Below are 16,000 nucleotides of genomic sequence, written 5' to 3'. Positions count from 1 at the left end.
ACGAGGGGAGCGGCATGAGGCGCAAGGTCCCGGGGAGCCACGCGCCCGCCCCCCGGGCCAGGCAGCCCTTTACCCCAGGAAGAGGGTCCGTATTCCTTTGACATCTTTCTCGCCGCAGGATTTGGCTCTGGTTTTGAAGGAGAAGGGGTCCGCCTTTAGCTCAGTGTCGGGGGAAACAGAGCCGTACTCGCTGCTGCTGCTCGTGTCCTCCACCAGGACGGGCACTGGCAAGGAGATGCTCCTGAGATACTCTGCGTGGACGAGAAGCAACAGGCATAACTCACACCTCTGACAACTGACACGTGGCGAGGGGCGGGCATTGTGGCACAGCGGGTTGGGACCCCGCATCCCCATCAGAGTACCTGGAATTGAGCCTTTGTTTCCCATCTGGCTTCCTGCCACTGCACCTGGGAGGTAACAGGTAACGGCTCGAGTATTTTGGTCCATTCTACCCTTGGGGGAGACTCAGATGGAGTTTCTAGCTCCTGCCTATGGCCTGGAGCAGCTCTGGCTGTTGCAGGCATTTAGGGAGTAAACCAGTAAATGGAAGATCTCTGTCTCTCATACTTGCGCGCGCTCTCTCTCTCTCTGCCTTTCAAATAAATTTTTGTTTAAAAAGTACACATGTTATCCCAGTGGAAAGAATAGGTCATCAAAGAAGGAGGTACCTGTCTCTGAAGGGAGGAGAGAACTTCCACTTTGACCATGGCCTTGTCTAAAAATGATCAGAGTCAGTGAACCCAGGGGCTTCCATAGCCTTGGCAGCTCATGACAAGAGCCTAGGGTGATTACTGAGGCCATAAACAAGAGTGTCAATTTGTTAAGTCAACAACAGGAGTCACTGTGCACTTACTCCTCATGTAGGATCTTTGTCCTTAGTGTGCTGTACATTGAGATTTAATGCTATAACTAGTACTCAAACAGTATTTTTCACTTTATGTTTCTGTGTGGGAGCAAACTGTTGAAATCTTTACTTAATGTATGCTAAACTGATCTTCTGTATATAAAGAGAATCGAAAATGAATCTTGACATGAATGGAAGGGGAGAGGGAGTGGATAAGGGGAGGGTTGCGGGTTGGAGGGACGTTATTGGGGGGAAGTCATTGTAATCAATATTCTGTACTTTGGAAATTTATATTCATTAAATTTTAGTTAAAAAAAAAGAAAATAAATAACAAATGACAATAAAAAAAAAAGTACACATGTTGAAATAGCTGCAGAAAGATGCCAACAGTCGTCTTCACGTATCTCAGTGCAATGAGAGGTGTAATTCTGCTACTCAAGGAGCTGGCTGTGTGACTGTGATTGCCCCGAGCTCAGTAAAGAAATGTAAGCCTCGAAAGGGATTTCCGGGCCCTGAAAGGAATCTCTCAAGGATATGAAAGAGATGTAGAAGCACCAGGCTTCGGATCCCTTCATTTTATTAACTATTTATTATTTTATCCACAGGTCTCCATTTTCACATCTATAAGATACAGAACCAGATTCAATTTTTAGAGATGTATTTTATTTATTTGAAAGGCAGAGTGACAGAAAGACATCTCACCTCTTCTGACTGGGCCTGATCAATACCAGGAGCCAAGAACTCCATCCAGGTCTCCCGCTTGGGTGGCAGAGGCCCAGGTGCTTGGGCCATCTTCCACTGCCTTCCCAGGCACATTAGCAGAGGGCTGGGAAACTTGTAATTTATAAGCCATGTTCTTCAGAGCTTTAAGAATCCTCCTTAGCACTGGGGTTGCCAAGGGTGGGGTGGGTGTGAGGCTGAGTCTGGACCACAGGTCCAACTCTATTTTTCTAAAACGAGTAACGCTCTGGCCAGCATGTATCTTGGCTTTGTATGAGGAGGCAAATGAAAAGGCATTCTCCGCTAAGAACAGATTCTGGAAAGCAATGGACTAATGATCTCTTTGGTCCGTAGTTCTCAGATACTATGGTTGTATAGCAAACACAGGCTTCTACTTTATTCAGATGGACTAAGCTGGCACAATGGGGGCTGCTGACCTTTCATCAAACACTGGTTTTAAGAACAAAATATTTGCCAGAAACGTTTTTATCAAACACGTATTCCAGCGCTCCAAAAGTCTTTTGCTAAAGAAGGCAGATGTGAAATTATTAGAAAAGAAATCCACTGTTGCCTGGAAACTCCTCTCTACTTGCTTCCTCTTGGGCTGGGCTGAAGCAGCAACTGGTCTCAAGGTCAGGAGACGGGGGTGGACGTCTGATAAGCAGTTGAGATGCTGCTCGGAACGCCTGTATCCCACATTAGAGTGCCAGGTTCCATACCAGCTGCTCACTTCTGATCCAGCCTCCTGCTAATGCACACCCCGGGGGCAGCAGGTGATGGCTCAAGCAGCTGGATTCCTGCCATCCACATGGAAGATGGAGTTCCTGGCTCTTGGCATCAGCCTGGCGCAGCCCTGGCTCTTATAGGCATTCTGGGATTGAAACAACAGATGGAAGATCTCTCTCTCTGTCTCTCAGATAAAATGAAAATAGATTAAAAAAATTTTTTTAAAGTCGGGGGATGGCCAGTCAGCAGTGGCTTCCTGACTCCATTTGCTACAGTGACAAATCGATGCTCATGAACAGGATGGGGTGGTGGCAGTGGGCCACGGAGACAAATGGACATACTGGAGGAACACTCGTATCTCGGATTTCTTCCTTCCCTTCCTCCAACTCTTGTCAGATTCTGTGTATTTGTGTGTGCATGTTGTATTATGTTGTGTGCATAACTGGATGAAAATACACCTACATATGCCATGATATTAATGGTAGTTATTTCTAGGAAATATAATTTGGGGTGACTGTGATTTTCTTTTATTTTCCCAGAACTTCTAATAATAGACAAATATTATTTCTAGAGTCAGAAAAGTATGTTAAAATATTTTTCATAAGCCAACATTGCACAGATAGCAAAACAGGATTACCAAGAACTTGTTTATCTAATAGCACACTTAATGATAATCTGCAGATTTAAATGTCCCATGACACAGCAGGAAATGAGATTTCCTGACAGCGTATCACCCCTCATTCAGGGAAGCTCTTCCACACCACTCAGTCTTGGAAAGCGTTCTCCAGCCACCTCCAGGAGCATCCTGAATCAGACACTCTTGCAGGTAGGACCCAACCCATCCCCTTGGTTATATCAGGGATGGAGGGAAGGACCATTCCAATAGTCCATCCCACTTACAGGGCAGGTGAGGAAAGCAGGTGCTACAGGGCTGTCAAGCACTGCTTTCACCTGGAGGGAGGAGGAGGAAGGGGATATACACAGCTTCCAGGAATGGTTGGCCTCAGGGTCTCTTACTGGGCAGATACCAGAGACTCTCCCGGTACAAGCTGGCTGACCTATCTGCTGTTACCTAAATGGTTCTGCAGCAGAATCATCAGAAGGTAGGAAGCAAGATGAAACAAAGAAGAGTTGCTGAGTCTACCACTTTCACGGCACAGTGTCTTGTTTGAAAGTGTACAGAGAAGCCCATGTGGCTAGGGTTGTCGCTCCCTATCTTCGTGGAGGAACGACACAGGACCCTGCACTGTTCTTTCGTCTGCTCGGCCCTCCCCGGGTTTGCTGCTGGTTCTTCCCGGGTTGGCTACCGTCCCTTCCACCTCCGTGGAAGGGCGGTTCCCCCTGCCACTTTCCCCACTTCCGTGGGGGAGCGGCACACCGCCGGCCGGCTCTCTAGGGGGCTGCTCAGGTGTTATTCGGATAGATGTTCCTGATGCATGTTGTCTCTCTCCTCCTTTATAGTCCTCTTCCACCAATCCCAACTCTGCTACCCACATGCCGAGTACGCTGCTCTCCTCCAATCAGGAGCAGGTCCTACAGTTTATTGGTTGAACTGGAGGCAGCTGTGTAGAAGCTGTTTCCTCCTCTCCCAGCGCCATATTGTGGGAGAGCAGATGCATAGAATAAGTCTTAATTCCAGTAACAGTCTAGTCCGAGTTGCTCCCCACAAGGGTGACAACACACAGCAGGACAGGGAGCCTGGCAGGCAGCACCCCCCACACCCACATGACTAGGGATTCCCTTTTATTGCCTGAAGCATCTCAGAGGCCTAGCACTCCAGGGCCCACTTTTTTTTTTTTTTTTTTTGGACAGGCAGAGTGGACAGAGAGAGACAGAGAGAAAGGTCTTCCTTTTGCCATTGGTTCACCCTCCAATGGCCGCCGCGGCCGGGGCGCTGCAGCCAGCGCACCGTGCTGATCCGAAAGCATGAGCCAGGTGCTTTTCCTGGTCTCCCATGGGGTGCAGGGCCCAAGCACTTGGGCCATCCTCCACTGCACTCCGAGCCACAGCAGAGAGCTGGCCTGGAAGAGGGGCAACCGGGACAGAATCCAGCGCCCCGACCGGGACTAGAACCCGGTGTGCCGGCGCCGCAGGCGAAGGATTAGCCTAGTGAGCTGTGGCACCGGCCCAGGGCCCACATTTTAAGCACTGTCTTAACATAAGAGAGCAAATGAGAGAGCTCTTCTCTGCTGATAGCAGAGAGCAAGGCTGCCTGGGAGGAGAGGTATTTGTGGGGGGCCCAGACACAGGGCTGTTTTTTTTTTTTTGTATTTCTGGAGAGGGCAAGGTCTGTGAAGTGCTTTGTTTCAGGTGTATTCGGGGGTACCGACTTCAGCATGGTCGTAACAGCTGTCTGACAGCGAGGTTTTCATCGCTGTGAGACGTCAAGCCGCTCCAGTTAAACACTGATCATGGGAGAAGGCAGCTGGGGGAAGCTCGCACCCATTCTCTTGATGGGAGGGAACAGCCCATCTCCTTCGTTAAAGGGCGTAAAAGGCCTGCAGGGAGCTCAATGTCACACCCTGGCACTGGGCAAGAGTTCTTCCCCAGCCTAGGGACTGGTCATTATTTTTGCAAAGTGTGCTACACTCAGACATAGAGGCAGGCAGCATTTCTATTTCAAAGACACAACTGGTTTCTCTTGGGAATTTAACAGATTGAGCTCTATGTGCAATGCTACCAGAGGTGTATGTGTACAATGCGTGTTTGTGAATCTAAAAAGCGGAACGAGGTCTTGAATTAACCTCCCTTTGGATTGCATTACACAGTTTGATTACCAGGGAGGAGAGAGCTTGAGTCACACCTGTGAAGTTCAAGGTTTCTATGGATACCAACTGCTTAAAAGGAGGCCTAAGGAAGTAGAAGCGTAGGTGCTCAAGGATGAAACCCAGTGCCTACCATCAGGGCCCATCTAGGAAACAATGGACTTACACAGGTCCTGCATGCCTGTTTGCACAGCGCTGATTCCCTCCTTACCTGATTTTAAATCAGGGACCCTCATTCTAGATTGCTTCCCCTTTTGTTAGGCCGTGCAGTTACTGTTTGTTGGGTAGCCAACAGGACTTGCTGGTGTGTGAAAAGGAGGAATCGAAAGTGACCTCAAGGTATCTGCCTAAGAAAATGAGGAGATGCACGTACTACTGATAGGAGTACAAGATGAGAAAGAACACAGGAAGCAGGGCACAAGGTGTTATTTGAAAGTTCAGTTTGAGAAAAGGAGGAGGCAGTTCAAGCACTGATGAGAAGAGTGGATTAGAGAGGTAACCTTAGCAACTCAGTATCTGGATGGCGATTTAAAGCAAACAATGACAAGATCTGGAGAACCTATCCCTAGAGAGAACCAAGATTTAGAATAAAAGAGGAAAAAGTGGAGGCATCAGAGGACACTGACTAGGAGCAGCCATAGGACAGTGGAAACGGGGCGGACGACTACGGAAGTCCACTCAGGAGAGGGCCACTGCCACAGAATGGCCACCCGGATCCAAACCACTGAGAACTGGAATCAGTTAGGCAAAGTACTTGCTGTATATGACTAAATGGATTTAACGAGTGACTTTTGCTGGAGCAGGTTCAGTGATCAAGTGGAAGGGCAGACACCAGATTGCTGGGAACGAAGAGGTGGAGATGATCTTGGAGGCATCGCACTTCACAGCACAAAGCTGTGATGGAGAGCAAAAAATACATGGTGACAGCCAACGAGGTGTCACGTGAACATCAGTTAATGACAGAAAACATGAGAGCAGGTGTATATGGGACTTATCTGCTCAGGAGGAAAACTAGGAGTCAAGGGGGGGTGTGGTATCCAGGACCCAACCGAGGGTTTGGCCTTGCAAGGAAGACGGATGCTTTCTCCATTGTGAGGTGGGAAGAGGGAGACCAGGGGGGCTCAGACAGGTAGCTTTACGCATTTCTGGTGGAAACAGGACCAAATTCATTCCTCAGGTTTCTAGCTCCTCACGTTAGGAAGGTTTCCAGGCGAGTGAGACAGTGCAGCACCTTTCTGTGAAGCTCACGCATATTTATGGCCAGAGGAGCATGCTGACAGTTTCTGGATAGCAGAGGTCACAAGTCCCTTGATAGCAGCTCATAGCCACAAGTGACAGTGAGGAGCCTGGCAGGATCTGCCATCTCTGGCAGCCGTTCTGCCAATGTCTGGCCAACTATGAAGAAGCCCTCAGCTACGGGGCTGTGAAAACATTGAAAAGGGGCTGGGTGGACCGTGAGGACAGAACACACCACAGGTGTTTCTCTAGGGTGGTGATTCTTACTGCTCCATTTTAAGGACTGATGGGATGTGGTGTGAATCCACGACTCCCTAAGAGATGGCTTTAGCTACAAACCAAAGCAGATGGGGTAGGGAGCAGGGAGGAGAGGCCAGTCTATGGGCCCAGAGTGCTGGGAAGTCCCGTGCAGGGGAGGGAAATGGCTCTAACATCAAGGAATTGGATATGCATGTGCACTGGAAAAATGAGAGTTTCCTTCCATCACCATGAGGGCAGTCTCAGGGACCTTCATGGTTCTCCTTGTCCAGCACAGTCTGAGGACAAAGCCATGCTCCAGCAGTTTCTCAACTGGACATCCTCCCTCCAGTCTCTAGTTGCCCAGAACTCAAATGATGGTTCTCATACTTCAGTGAGTTTAATAGTCATCTGGGCTTGCTGAAAAGCATAGAATTGCAGGTTGCACCCCCAGACTGTGGGAGGGACTAACAAGCATCCCCAAGCAACACAGGCAGGATCTGGGCTGCCTGAGTCCCCTCTATATTCTTAGTGCCAAGGTTTAAATGTGTTATTGAATGAATGTTATTACACAAGTCATCCTTCACACAGTCACTGGAATAATCCATATGGTAGCATCACTGTCTAATACAGAAGCTAGCAGCCTCATGGGGTTAACACTGAAACAAAATTAAAATAAAAACCCAGTGTCTCAGCCACGGTAGCCACATTCTGAGTATGTAATGGCCACACAGGACTAATGGTTGACATACTGGATATGTGCAATTTTTCTATTGCAGTGAGGACACTTCTATTATCACAGAATTACAGATCTAGCGCTGGTCAACAACACACTTCCAGATAACAACCTTTCACTGGTTCTCCACCCCACTTCTGTGAATTTCCTAGCACTTCATAGGAGTCCTTTGGGACCTGAGCTGCTTACCACTTCTGGCTTCATCTCTCCCCCTTGCACTTTAAGCACCAACAGAGCTTCCATGGCTTCCTTCATACACACTGGGGGCTCACCCATCCTGCATTAACTCAGGCTAGCAGGGGCTTCACTTGGCTCCTCACTCCCCACCCACCTGTGAAACTCACCTTCTTCCTTAGCCACAGGGTTCCATCCCACTGGCAATTTCTCCTTGAAGCCACGCTCTCAGTCTGACAGCAATCACTCTCTCCCCCGTGTGACTCTGTGCAGATTAATTTCCTACTGCATCTGCCTTACCAGAGCAACAGCTCCTAGGTGTCAGGAACTCTGCATTTCTTATTGCTATACATTCAAGGCCAAGCACATTTCCTGTGCATATAGTGCACCAAATGTTTCCGTGAAAGCTAATGAAATCTTTGGGTCTTGGGGCCAGTGCTGTGGTGTAGTGGGTAAAGCCGCCACCTGCAGTGCCAGCATCCCATATGGGTGCCAGTTCATGTCTCAGCTGCTCTACTTCCAATCCAGCTCTCTGCTGTGGCCTGGGAAAGCAGCAGAAGATGGCTCAAGTCCTTGGGCCTCTGTACCTGCATGGGAGACCTGGAAGAAACTCTTGGTTCCTGGCTTCAGATTGGTGCAGCTCTGGCCATTGCAACCACTGAGGAGTGAAAAAGTGGATAGAAGAACTCCCCCCCCCCACCACCTCTGCTTCTCTCTCTGTGTAACTCTGACTTTCAAATAAATAAATATATTTTTTAAATATTTGGTCTGTGCATGATGATGTCAGAATCTGACAGGTCACATGCTGTGGTTTTAATGTCACTACCAAACACATTGTGAAATGCAGCACTCAGCACACAGGGGAACAAGGTCGTGAGAGGAGCCTGGCTTGGGGTGGCACCGCCACTTCTTCCTCCTTCACTCTCCATGCCTCATGCAGAGCTTCTAATGGCGACCCCTGGGGACAGAGCATCCGGAGGGTCACAAGCGCATTGTCTATAGGAATTTGCCCTTTTCAGTGGAAAACAAGTGGAGGTTGCTGGTTATGATGACTTTGTATTTTAGATCTGGATTTGCTGCACCTTTTTTTTTTTTATTTTTTTGACAGGCAGAGTTAGACACAGAGAGAGAGAGAGACAGACAGTGAGAGAGAGACAGAGAGAAAGAAAGGCCTTCCTTCTGTTGGTTCACTCCCCTAATGGCCGCTATGGCTGGCACTGTGCCGATCTGAAGCCAGGAGCCGGTGCTTCCTCCCGGTCTCCCATGCGTGTGCAGGGACCCAAGCACTTGGGCCATCCTCCACTGCCCTCCCGGGCCACAACAGAGAGCTGGACTGGAAAAGGAGCAACCAGGACTAGTACCTGGTGCCCCAACCAGGACTAGAACCTGGGGTGCCGGCGCTGCAGGCAGAGGATTAACCAAGTGAGCCATGGCGCCAGCCATCTGCACCTTTCTTCATACTAACTTCGCACCAACTTAAAAAACAAGGATGTTTTAGGTCATCCACTTAACAGGTAACAGCATTTCAAGATGTGCAATCTCTTTGAAAAATAGATCAAACTTTTGAACTCATAGCATACTAAGTATGTCTGTAGATAAACTTACAGCTGGAATGCTTAATGTGTCTTCTCTGATATAGGGAATATGATAATTGAGCATGGGCCTACTTTATTATTTGGATGATATTCAGTATTTCTTAATCAAGAAGTGTGTGATTTATAAATGTTATATAATCTTAAACTCTGAGTTTTTATTTATTTAATTTTTGCATTAATTAAGACACTGTTGGAAATTTTTGATATAAAAGAAAAATGAAAAAAAAAATCCAATAAATGTAATACCCATTGGGAAGTATTAAGAGGTGGGAACCTCAGGGGCCAGAGCCGTGGCTCAGAGGGTTAAAGCTCTGGCCTGTAGCACTGGTATCCCACATAGGTGCAGGTTTGAGTCCCAGCTACTCCATTTCCAACCCAGTTCCCTGCTAATGTGTCTGGGGAAACAGCAGAGGATGGCCCAAATCCTTGGGGCACTGCATCCAATTGGGAGACCTGGCTCCAGCTTGGCCTAGCACTGGCTGTTGCAGCCATCTGGGGAGTAAACCAGCAGATGGAAGACCTCGCTCTCTCTGTAACTCTGCCTTTCAAATAAATAAAATAAATCATAAAAAACAAAAACAGGTGGGACTTTACCAGGTGATTAGGTTATGAGGGCCCCTGCCCCATTCATGGGTTAATGGATGAGTGGATTAATGGGTTATGCAGTGAGTGGCTTTGTTGTAAAAGTGAACTCTTCCTGGCTTGTTGGCTCTATCTTGCCATGTGATGTGCTACCTTGCCTTGGGACTCTGGAGTCACCACCAGCAACAAGGTTCTCACTAGATGCTAAGCAGATGCTGAGACCATGCTCTTGGCCACCCAGAACCGTGAGCTTGAAATCTCAATCTCTCTCTCTCTTCTTCCCTCACTGTCCTCTCTCTCTTGTTTGACAAATGATCCAATTTGGCATTCAATCATAGTAACAGAAAACAGAATGAGACTTCACACCTCTACACCTCTTTCTCTCTCTCTCTCTCTTTTTTTTTTGACAGGCAGAGTGGACAGTGAGAGAGACAGAGAGAAAGGTCTTCCTTTGCCATTGGTTCACCCTCCACTGGTCGCTGGGGCCGGCGCACCGCGCTGATCCGATGGCAGGAGCCAGGTGCTTCTCCTGGTCTCCCATGGGGTGCAGGGCCCAAGCACTTGGGCCATCCTCCACTGCACTCCCGGGCCACAGCAGAGAGCTGGCCTGGAAGAGGGGCAACCGGGTCAGAATCCGGCGCCGACCGGGACTAGAACCCGGTTGTGCCGGCACCGCAAGGCGGAGGATTAGCCTAGTGAGCCGCCGTGCCGGCCCACACCTCTTTCTCAAGGGGAAGGAGGGCCTTATCACCTTTCAACTCCCCTCTTGAGGAAAAAGCTGAGGGTGCAATTACTGAAGTTGGAGGCCTCTCAGACACAGGCATGCAGCCTGGGCAAGAAAGCTGGGGAGGAAGAGGCCTGCAGCTTGGATCTACTTGGAAAGAGAGTAAGGCGAGGTCACAGAGCTCACAGTTTGAATTAAAAGGAGGCATGAGGCTCTCTGTAACCCTGACCAATCCAATGCAAGGTTAGCTCCCAGTTGGGTTAACTTGCCTGGCTTGCCCTCCTGGAGAAGAGAGTGCTCATTCATGTCATGCTATCCCTTTAGAGTCAGAACAGCTAAATCACACAGAACTGGGGCTGCCACATTTCTAGGCCCCAGTCTCTGTCTCAGGTAACATGGGCAGACCAAGGAGAGATATGTCACTGGGAAGAGAACGGACTGGAGAATTGAGGAGGCCCTGGGGGGAGATCCAGGTGAGGAGGATGAGATGGGCCCTAAGGGAAAGGTGAGGGTATAGACTGTGGCCTGCATTTCTCAACAGGCCACTGGGCTTGGGCAGTGGAACAAGAAGGGTGATGACCACTTACACAGTGTTCACTGGAACAGCATTTTCCATATGTGATCTCATTTAATCCTCAAACAACCCCATGAGCAGGTGGTCTACCTGAACCCACCAGACAGATTAGGTGATAGACAGTGAGACATGTCCCAGGCCACCCAGTGAGTGAGCCCAGCTCTGACCCAATACCCATCCTCTTAAGTGGGGTTAGACTCCAAAACTGGAGCTGAGTCCAAATCACGGTTGAATTTCCCTGAGCACGAAGAGCGAGAGGGCATGTGGGAGCCATGACTGAGCCGAGTTCAGCAGATTTGTACCTACAAAAACCCCCTGCTCTCCCTAAGCACAAGTTCACAGGGACACTGTGGGTGAAAGGAACTGCCTGCTTAAATGACCCCTCTCTCGCCCTTCTCTCTCACCCCATATATGCCTGGTTGAGTTCACAGAAGCTAAATGTGCGTATCATGGGAATCTGTTTCCTGCCAACAAAAGCCAAGCCACGTGGACGGAATAAAACAATCACGGGTTGAGCTTCTGGGCACTGCTCCAAGATTCTTTGAGGATATTGTTTTATTTTATTCTCAGAACAAAATCTGTGAAGTAGGTATTGTTACCAGCACAGAATGACAGCTGAGACAAGAGAACTGCTTCCAGTCACGGATCCAGAGAGTGGCTCAGCGAACCAGAACCGAGTTCTATAGAATTCCAATCAGTGTCCACTTGAGCACGAGAAACGGGCTGCTCCAAAGGCAGAGGAGCACGCAGGGTCTACCTTCTGAAAGCACAATGCCTGCCTTCAAAGGTTTGGCTGCCCATGAGAGAGGGGCTTGGGGGTCTCTCCTTTTCTGAGTTCCCTCCCACCTCTCAGAACGGAGGAAGGAAAAGTGGAAAGGCTGTGCTCAGGAAAGCCCAAGGAACGGGCCTCTACCCTAGACTGACTGGCTTTGAGGAGTCTTCAGAACCCGCAAACCCCTGCGTGTGCCTCACAGAACCCTTGCACTATCTGATCCACCACTTACCCATCTTAGGAAGTCCAAAACCACGTTCCTTTCTATTATTATTTGCAATGCTCTAACTGATCTTCCTAGAGCAAACCTACCTTCCCATTGTGATCCTATAACAGTCAACTTCAGAAAACAAAAGCACAACACACGACCAACTAAAAATAGAACATACAGTTCCAAAGACAGCAGAGGAAAGTATGTGGCATTGATATTTTCCACAAGAAATCCTTTGGTTGGCCAACTGGCTCCTAAGTAAGAAAGCAAGGGCTTCTCCCAAATGTTGAATGTTTCAAAAACACAATCACCAACTTGTATCCCGGGAAAACCAATGTAAGCCTTGCTCACAAAAGAGAAAGCAGAGGGGTTTCTGAAAGAAATGACTCCAGCCAGGCTTGTGGCTGCCCATATCCTTAGCACCTAGAGCCACCTAGATAAGCAAGGAGCAGAGGATGAGGCTGTTTATGGTACTTCCATAGTGCATCATGTAATATGCCAGACTTTAGCTCAATGGGCAAAGATAAAAACAAACTCACCATTTGATCCAGCTGAAAGAGCTGTGGGGAAGAAGGCAAACAGCAAAGTAAGCACATGCTGGGTTTGTTGTTAAAAGCTGAGAAATCAATAAAAGGTAAATGCTTGACATGGGATCAACGTTCTTTCCAATCATTCTACCCATCCTCATCCAATATAACACCAAAAATGCCAAGAACAAACGGCGATTTCCTTGGCTTTTTCTTTCTGAACCGAATATTTGAAATGATAGCAAAAAGACAATTTACTTCTATGAGGGGGTTTTCAACAAGTTCATGGAAGATGAGCATTATGAAGAAACTATGCATGGATTTCAAACATTTTCTGCACTGGAATAAACACCTTTTAATTTCACTTTCTACAAACTTTTTGAAGTATCCTTGTACGCTATTTTATTTATAGTTACCAGTTTTCTCTTTTTAAACTAATTATTTCAAAATATATCCTTTAATAGGCAGGAAGTATTTTCTACTGATTAAAATTAAAAGAATGCATTACCTACATGGCTTGGAAGTTTAACTCTGTAACAGCCATGTAGCCCATAGTGGTAGATAGAGGTTTCCACTCTAAAAAGGCTGCATTTCACCCCTTTCTTACTTTAGCATCAGCAATGCAAGAATGCTAAAGATGCTGTACAGTAGCTACTACTAAGCATGTGACAGGAGACTACTATGTTTGAGCTTTCAGAATTTGTGAAATTGATGATAACACAGCTCACCAATACTGCATGAATGCTTAGGAACCTGTGCTAGTGTTTATACCAATTCCCAAATGTAACTGTGAACAGATTATTTTACCTCCAGAAAATACTTCCATCTTAAAAACCTAAGATTTTGTGACTCTAACCTGTATCCTCTTCTATGCAACCACATACCTGAAAGCTTAGGTTGTGTCTTTTTCTTTTTGCTTGAAACTTTTAAGAACTCATCAACAAGCAAGTCATTAGCACAAGCTCTCTTGTCAGGGTCTGGTTCAAAACATTTCAGGATGAACGCCTTCGCCTCTGCAGACATGGACTCCGGGATCTCGGGGTGGACTTTAAACATTCCCACCTGAGACAGCAACAGAGCAAGCACAGCGTCTGCTGAGTGACCATCTCATCACCTGAGCCCAAGTTCTAGCACTTGGCCCCCAACACAACAAGGTCCCCCACTACAAACTCATGACTTTCTCAAAGTGAGAAAGCATATACTTCCTGTAGGTTATGGTCAGTGGTTCAGTAGCTTTTCCAACAATACAGGCAGAGTAATTACCTTAAGACAGTGCAATAGCATTATGAAGTATTAATTCAGTCCTTCAAAGCTTTAGAACACATTAATGTACTGGCACACAAAAAGGTATTTTTAGTTGAGACCATTCAGTTGCTCACAATAGTCAGGAGCCAGGCATTGTGCTGGTGTTTTTTCCACTTATGAATCTCATCAAATCCTCTCCCAAACCTGGTGGACTAAATAGTATCCCTGTTACACCAAGAAGGGAAACAGGGCTCAGAAGGGATGAGGTTACATGGTTATTAACCGGCAAATCTGGGATTTAAACCTCAATTTATTTGGATTAAAGCCTACGTGCTTCTCCATTACATAATTTGTATTTCCCCTGTCTCAAAGCACCTACATTAAAAGAGATACTTAAAAGGCCTTAAAATTAAACAGTTTTATAACAATTAAGAATCTACTTTTCCTTAAGATTTGCCGAGAAAGACACTCTTTTACGTCAAGAAAGGCTCTCTCAGCATCTCTCACTGCTCTTTCCGTCAGCACTGTCCCACCCAACCATCCTCAAGGCAAAGTAAGCCACACTTTGTCCAGAGCTGTGGGTGTGGAGCACACGGCCCTCACGCGAGGCCACACACAAATGGCCAGCACAGGGAGAAGATGCAAAGAATCACCAAAGGCCTGTGCCTTACAGAACACACTCCTGAGTTCTGCCTGGGAATCAGTTCCCATTTGAAACTTCCCCTGGCTTGAGGTCGAGGAGCCAGGTCTGCCACAGCAGTTCCCACCCACTGCAACTGCTCTCCCAGGCCTATTTCTGTTATCAGGTGCTTTCTACCATGAGAGGTGGTGGCGGTGGGTAGGGTGTGTCTCACTTTCCAAGGAACTACTAATGGGGGAATTACCAAGCTATAAGATGGGATGTATGAGAAGACTGATTTAAAAATTTTAAATTTTAAAAATAAAGACTTCAAACTATTAAAGTAGAGAAGTAAAGGCAAACATTGACTGGACTGAATTCCTAAGTGGGTGCAACTATTTTTTCCCAGTGGGAAACTTGACTATTTCTTGTGTACAGTGGGGTATCAATTGGCCTGCATTGTTAAAAAGCAGTCAAAGGAAGTCAGGTTGTATCTCACACTGTGGCTAAGAAAACCAAGGCAGCAGAGCCCCTCTGAGGAAGGCACAGGCCCTGATTCTGACAGTGAATCTTCCAAACTTGAATGTGCTGTCAGCTCAGGCTTACTTAGGTTCCTTCCCTTTTACCTTGGGGGGAAGGGGGGCAGGCATATACATGTAGGATACTCAGTAGCTATGAAAAGCATTATCCACTTATTTCTAAGATAATACAAGAGGTGACCTTGAACATAGCTGCCTGTGGTTCTCCCAGCTCATAAAACGGGGGCTTTCCGGTGGCCATCTCGATGATCGTGCAGCCCACAGACCAGATGTCTGCAGCCTTCCCGTAGCCACGAGGTCCCTTGTCTATGATTTCTGGTGCCATGTACTGAAGGGTACCTGCAAACAATCCACACACATTTCCACTTCAACAAAAGAAAATGGATGGGTGACAGCTCCAGTTTCACTACCCAAGTAAGACAACTTTAAAAATATGATTCAGGTGTTAATCTCATTTTTCTTTGTGTTCCAGTTCCCTCTGCTGTGAGTACAAATGGCAACAGCAATTTATATGATGAATTTTCTCAGTGACATAAAAAATAGTTTATTAATATGATCTGGTTATGGAGAGAAAGGTGGAGAATAATTGAGGCTTCATTTCATTGGAACCTCTTAGACAGTCCTAACTATTAGTCTTTTGAACACAACAGAGAATTTGTCAACACATATTTCCTGGAATCACTTTTTAAAATACATGAAGACTGCTATTATAAACTGCTATTATAAACACTTCCAATCTTTCCCCAGGAAAAACCTAACATTCATCTACTTTCTGAAATCTGTATTTCTCAATTCCTGAACTGAATGCTTAATTCTTCTCTTTTCATTCTTATTTCTTAATCATAACAGCATCAACATTCTGAAAGCCACTGAGAAAAAATAATGCAAAAAATCCTGGCATACTCTACTCTGTAAATCAAATATATGGGACTCCTACTGCATGTCTGTAATATGTGGAGTAGTCAGTTAAACAGATCAAAGGTCATGAGCAAACGACAGAGCCAAATCATCAGATACAATGAGTAAGAATAAAATGGCAAAGAGAGATTTAGAAGGCTACATGCAATCAGAGTGGTGTGATGGAAAGAACATTAAATGAGTAGCAAAGACCTGCTGCTTCTAGTTCTAGCTGGGCTCATCCCAAGTAAACAATTGTAGTGACTCCGCTGGATCA

The 16,000-nt window shown here is 46.8% G+C and overlaps 1 protein-coding gene across 3 annotated transcripts in view; it reads right to left on the bottom strand.

Annotated features, from left to right (window-relative positions):
* The window catches only part of MAP3K5 (mitogen-activated protein kinase kinase kinase 5), a 247,380-nt gene that overhangs the window by 36,268 nt on the left and 195,112 nt on the right, over positions 1–16,000 (bottom strand). For all 3 annotated transcript variants that reach the window (XM_070073521.2, XM_051854304.3, XM_070073520.2), the window contains exons 19-22: positions 15,008–15,165; positions 13,308–13,485; positions 12,436–12,456; positions 74–251 (exon numbers count right to left, since the gene is read on the bottom strand). In XM_070073521.2, coding sequence (XP_069929622.2) covers positions 74–251; positions 12,436–12,456; positions 13,308–13,485; positions 15,008–15,165 — 535 coding nt within the window. The remainder of the gene's footprint in view (positions 1–73; positions 252–12,435; positions 12,457–13,307; positions 13,486–15,007; positions 15,166–16,000) is intronic.

This window comes from Oryctolagus cuniculus, chromosome 5 (genome assembly GCF_051225735.1).
Source record: "Oryctolagus cuniculus isolate XC-2025 breed Fujian yellow rabbit chromosome 5, ASM5122573v1, whole genome shotgun sequence".
In the NCBI taxonomy this organism is placed as follows: domain Eukaryota; kingdom Metazoa; phylum Chordata; class Mammalia; order Lagomorpha; family Leporidae; genus Oryctolagus; species Oryctolagus cuniculus.
Note: the sequence above shows the minus strand (reverse complement) of the source record. Positions and strands in the feature narration are given on the sequence as shown.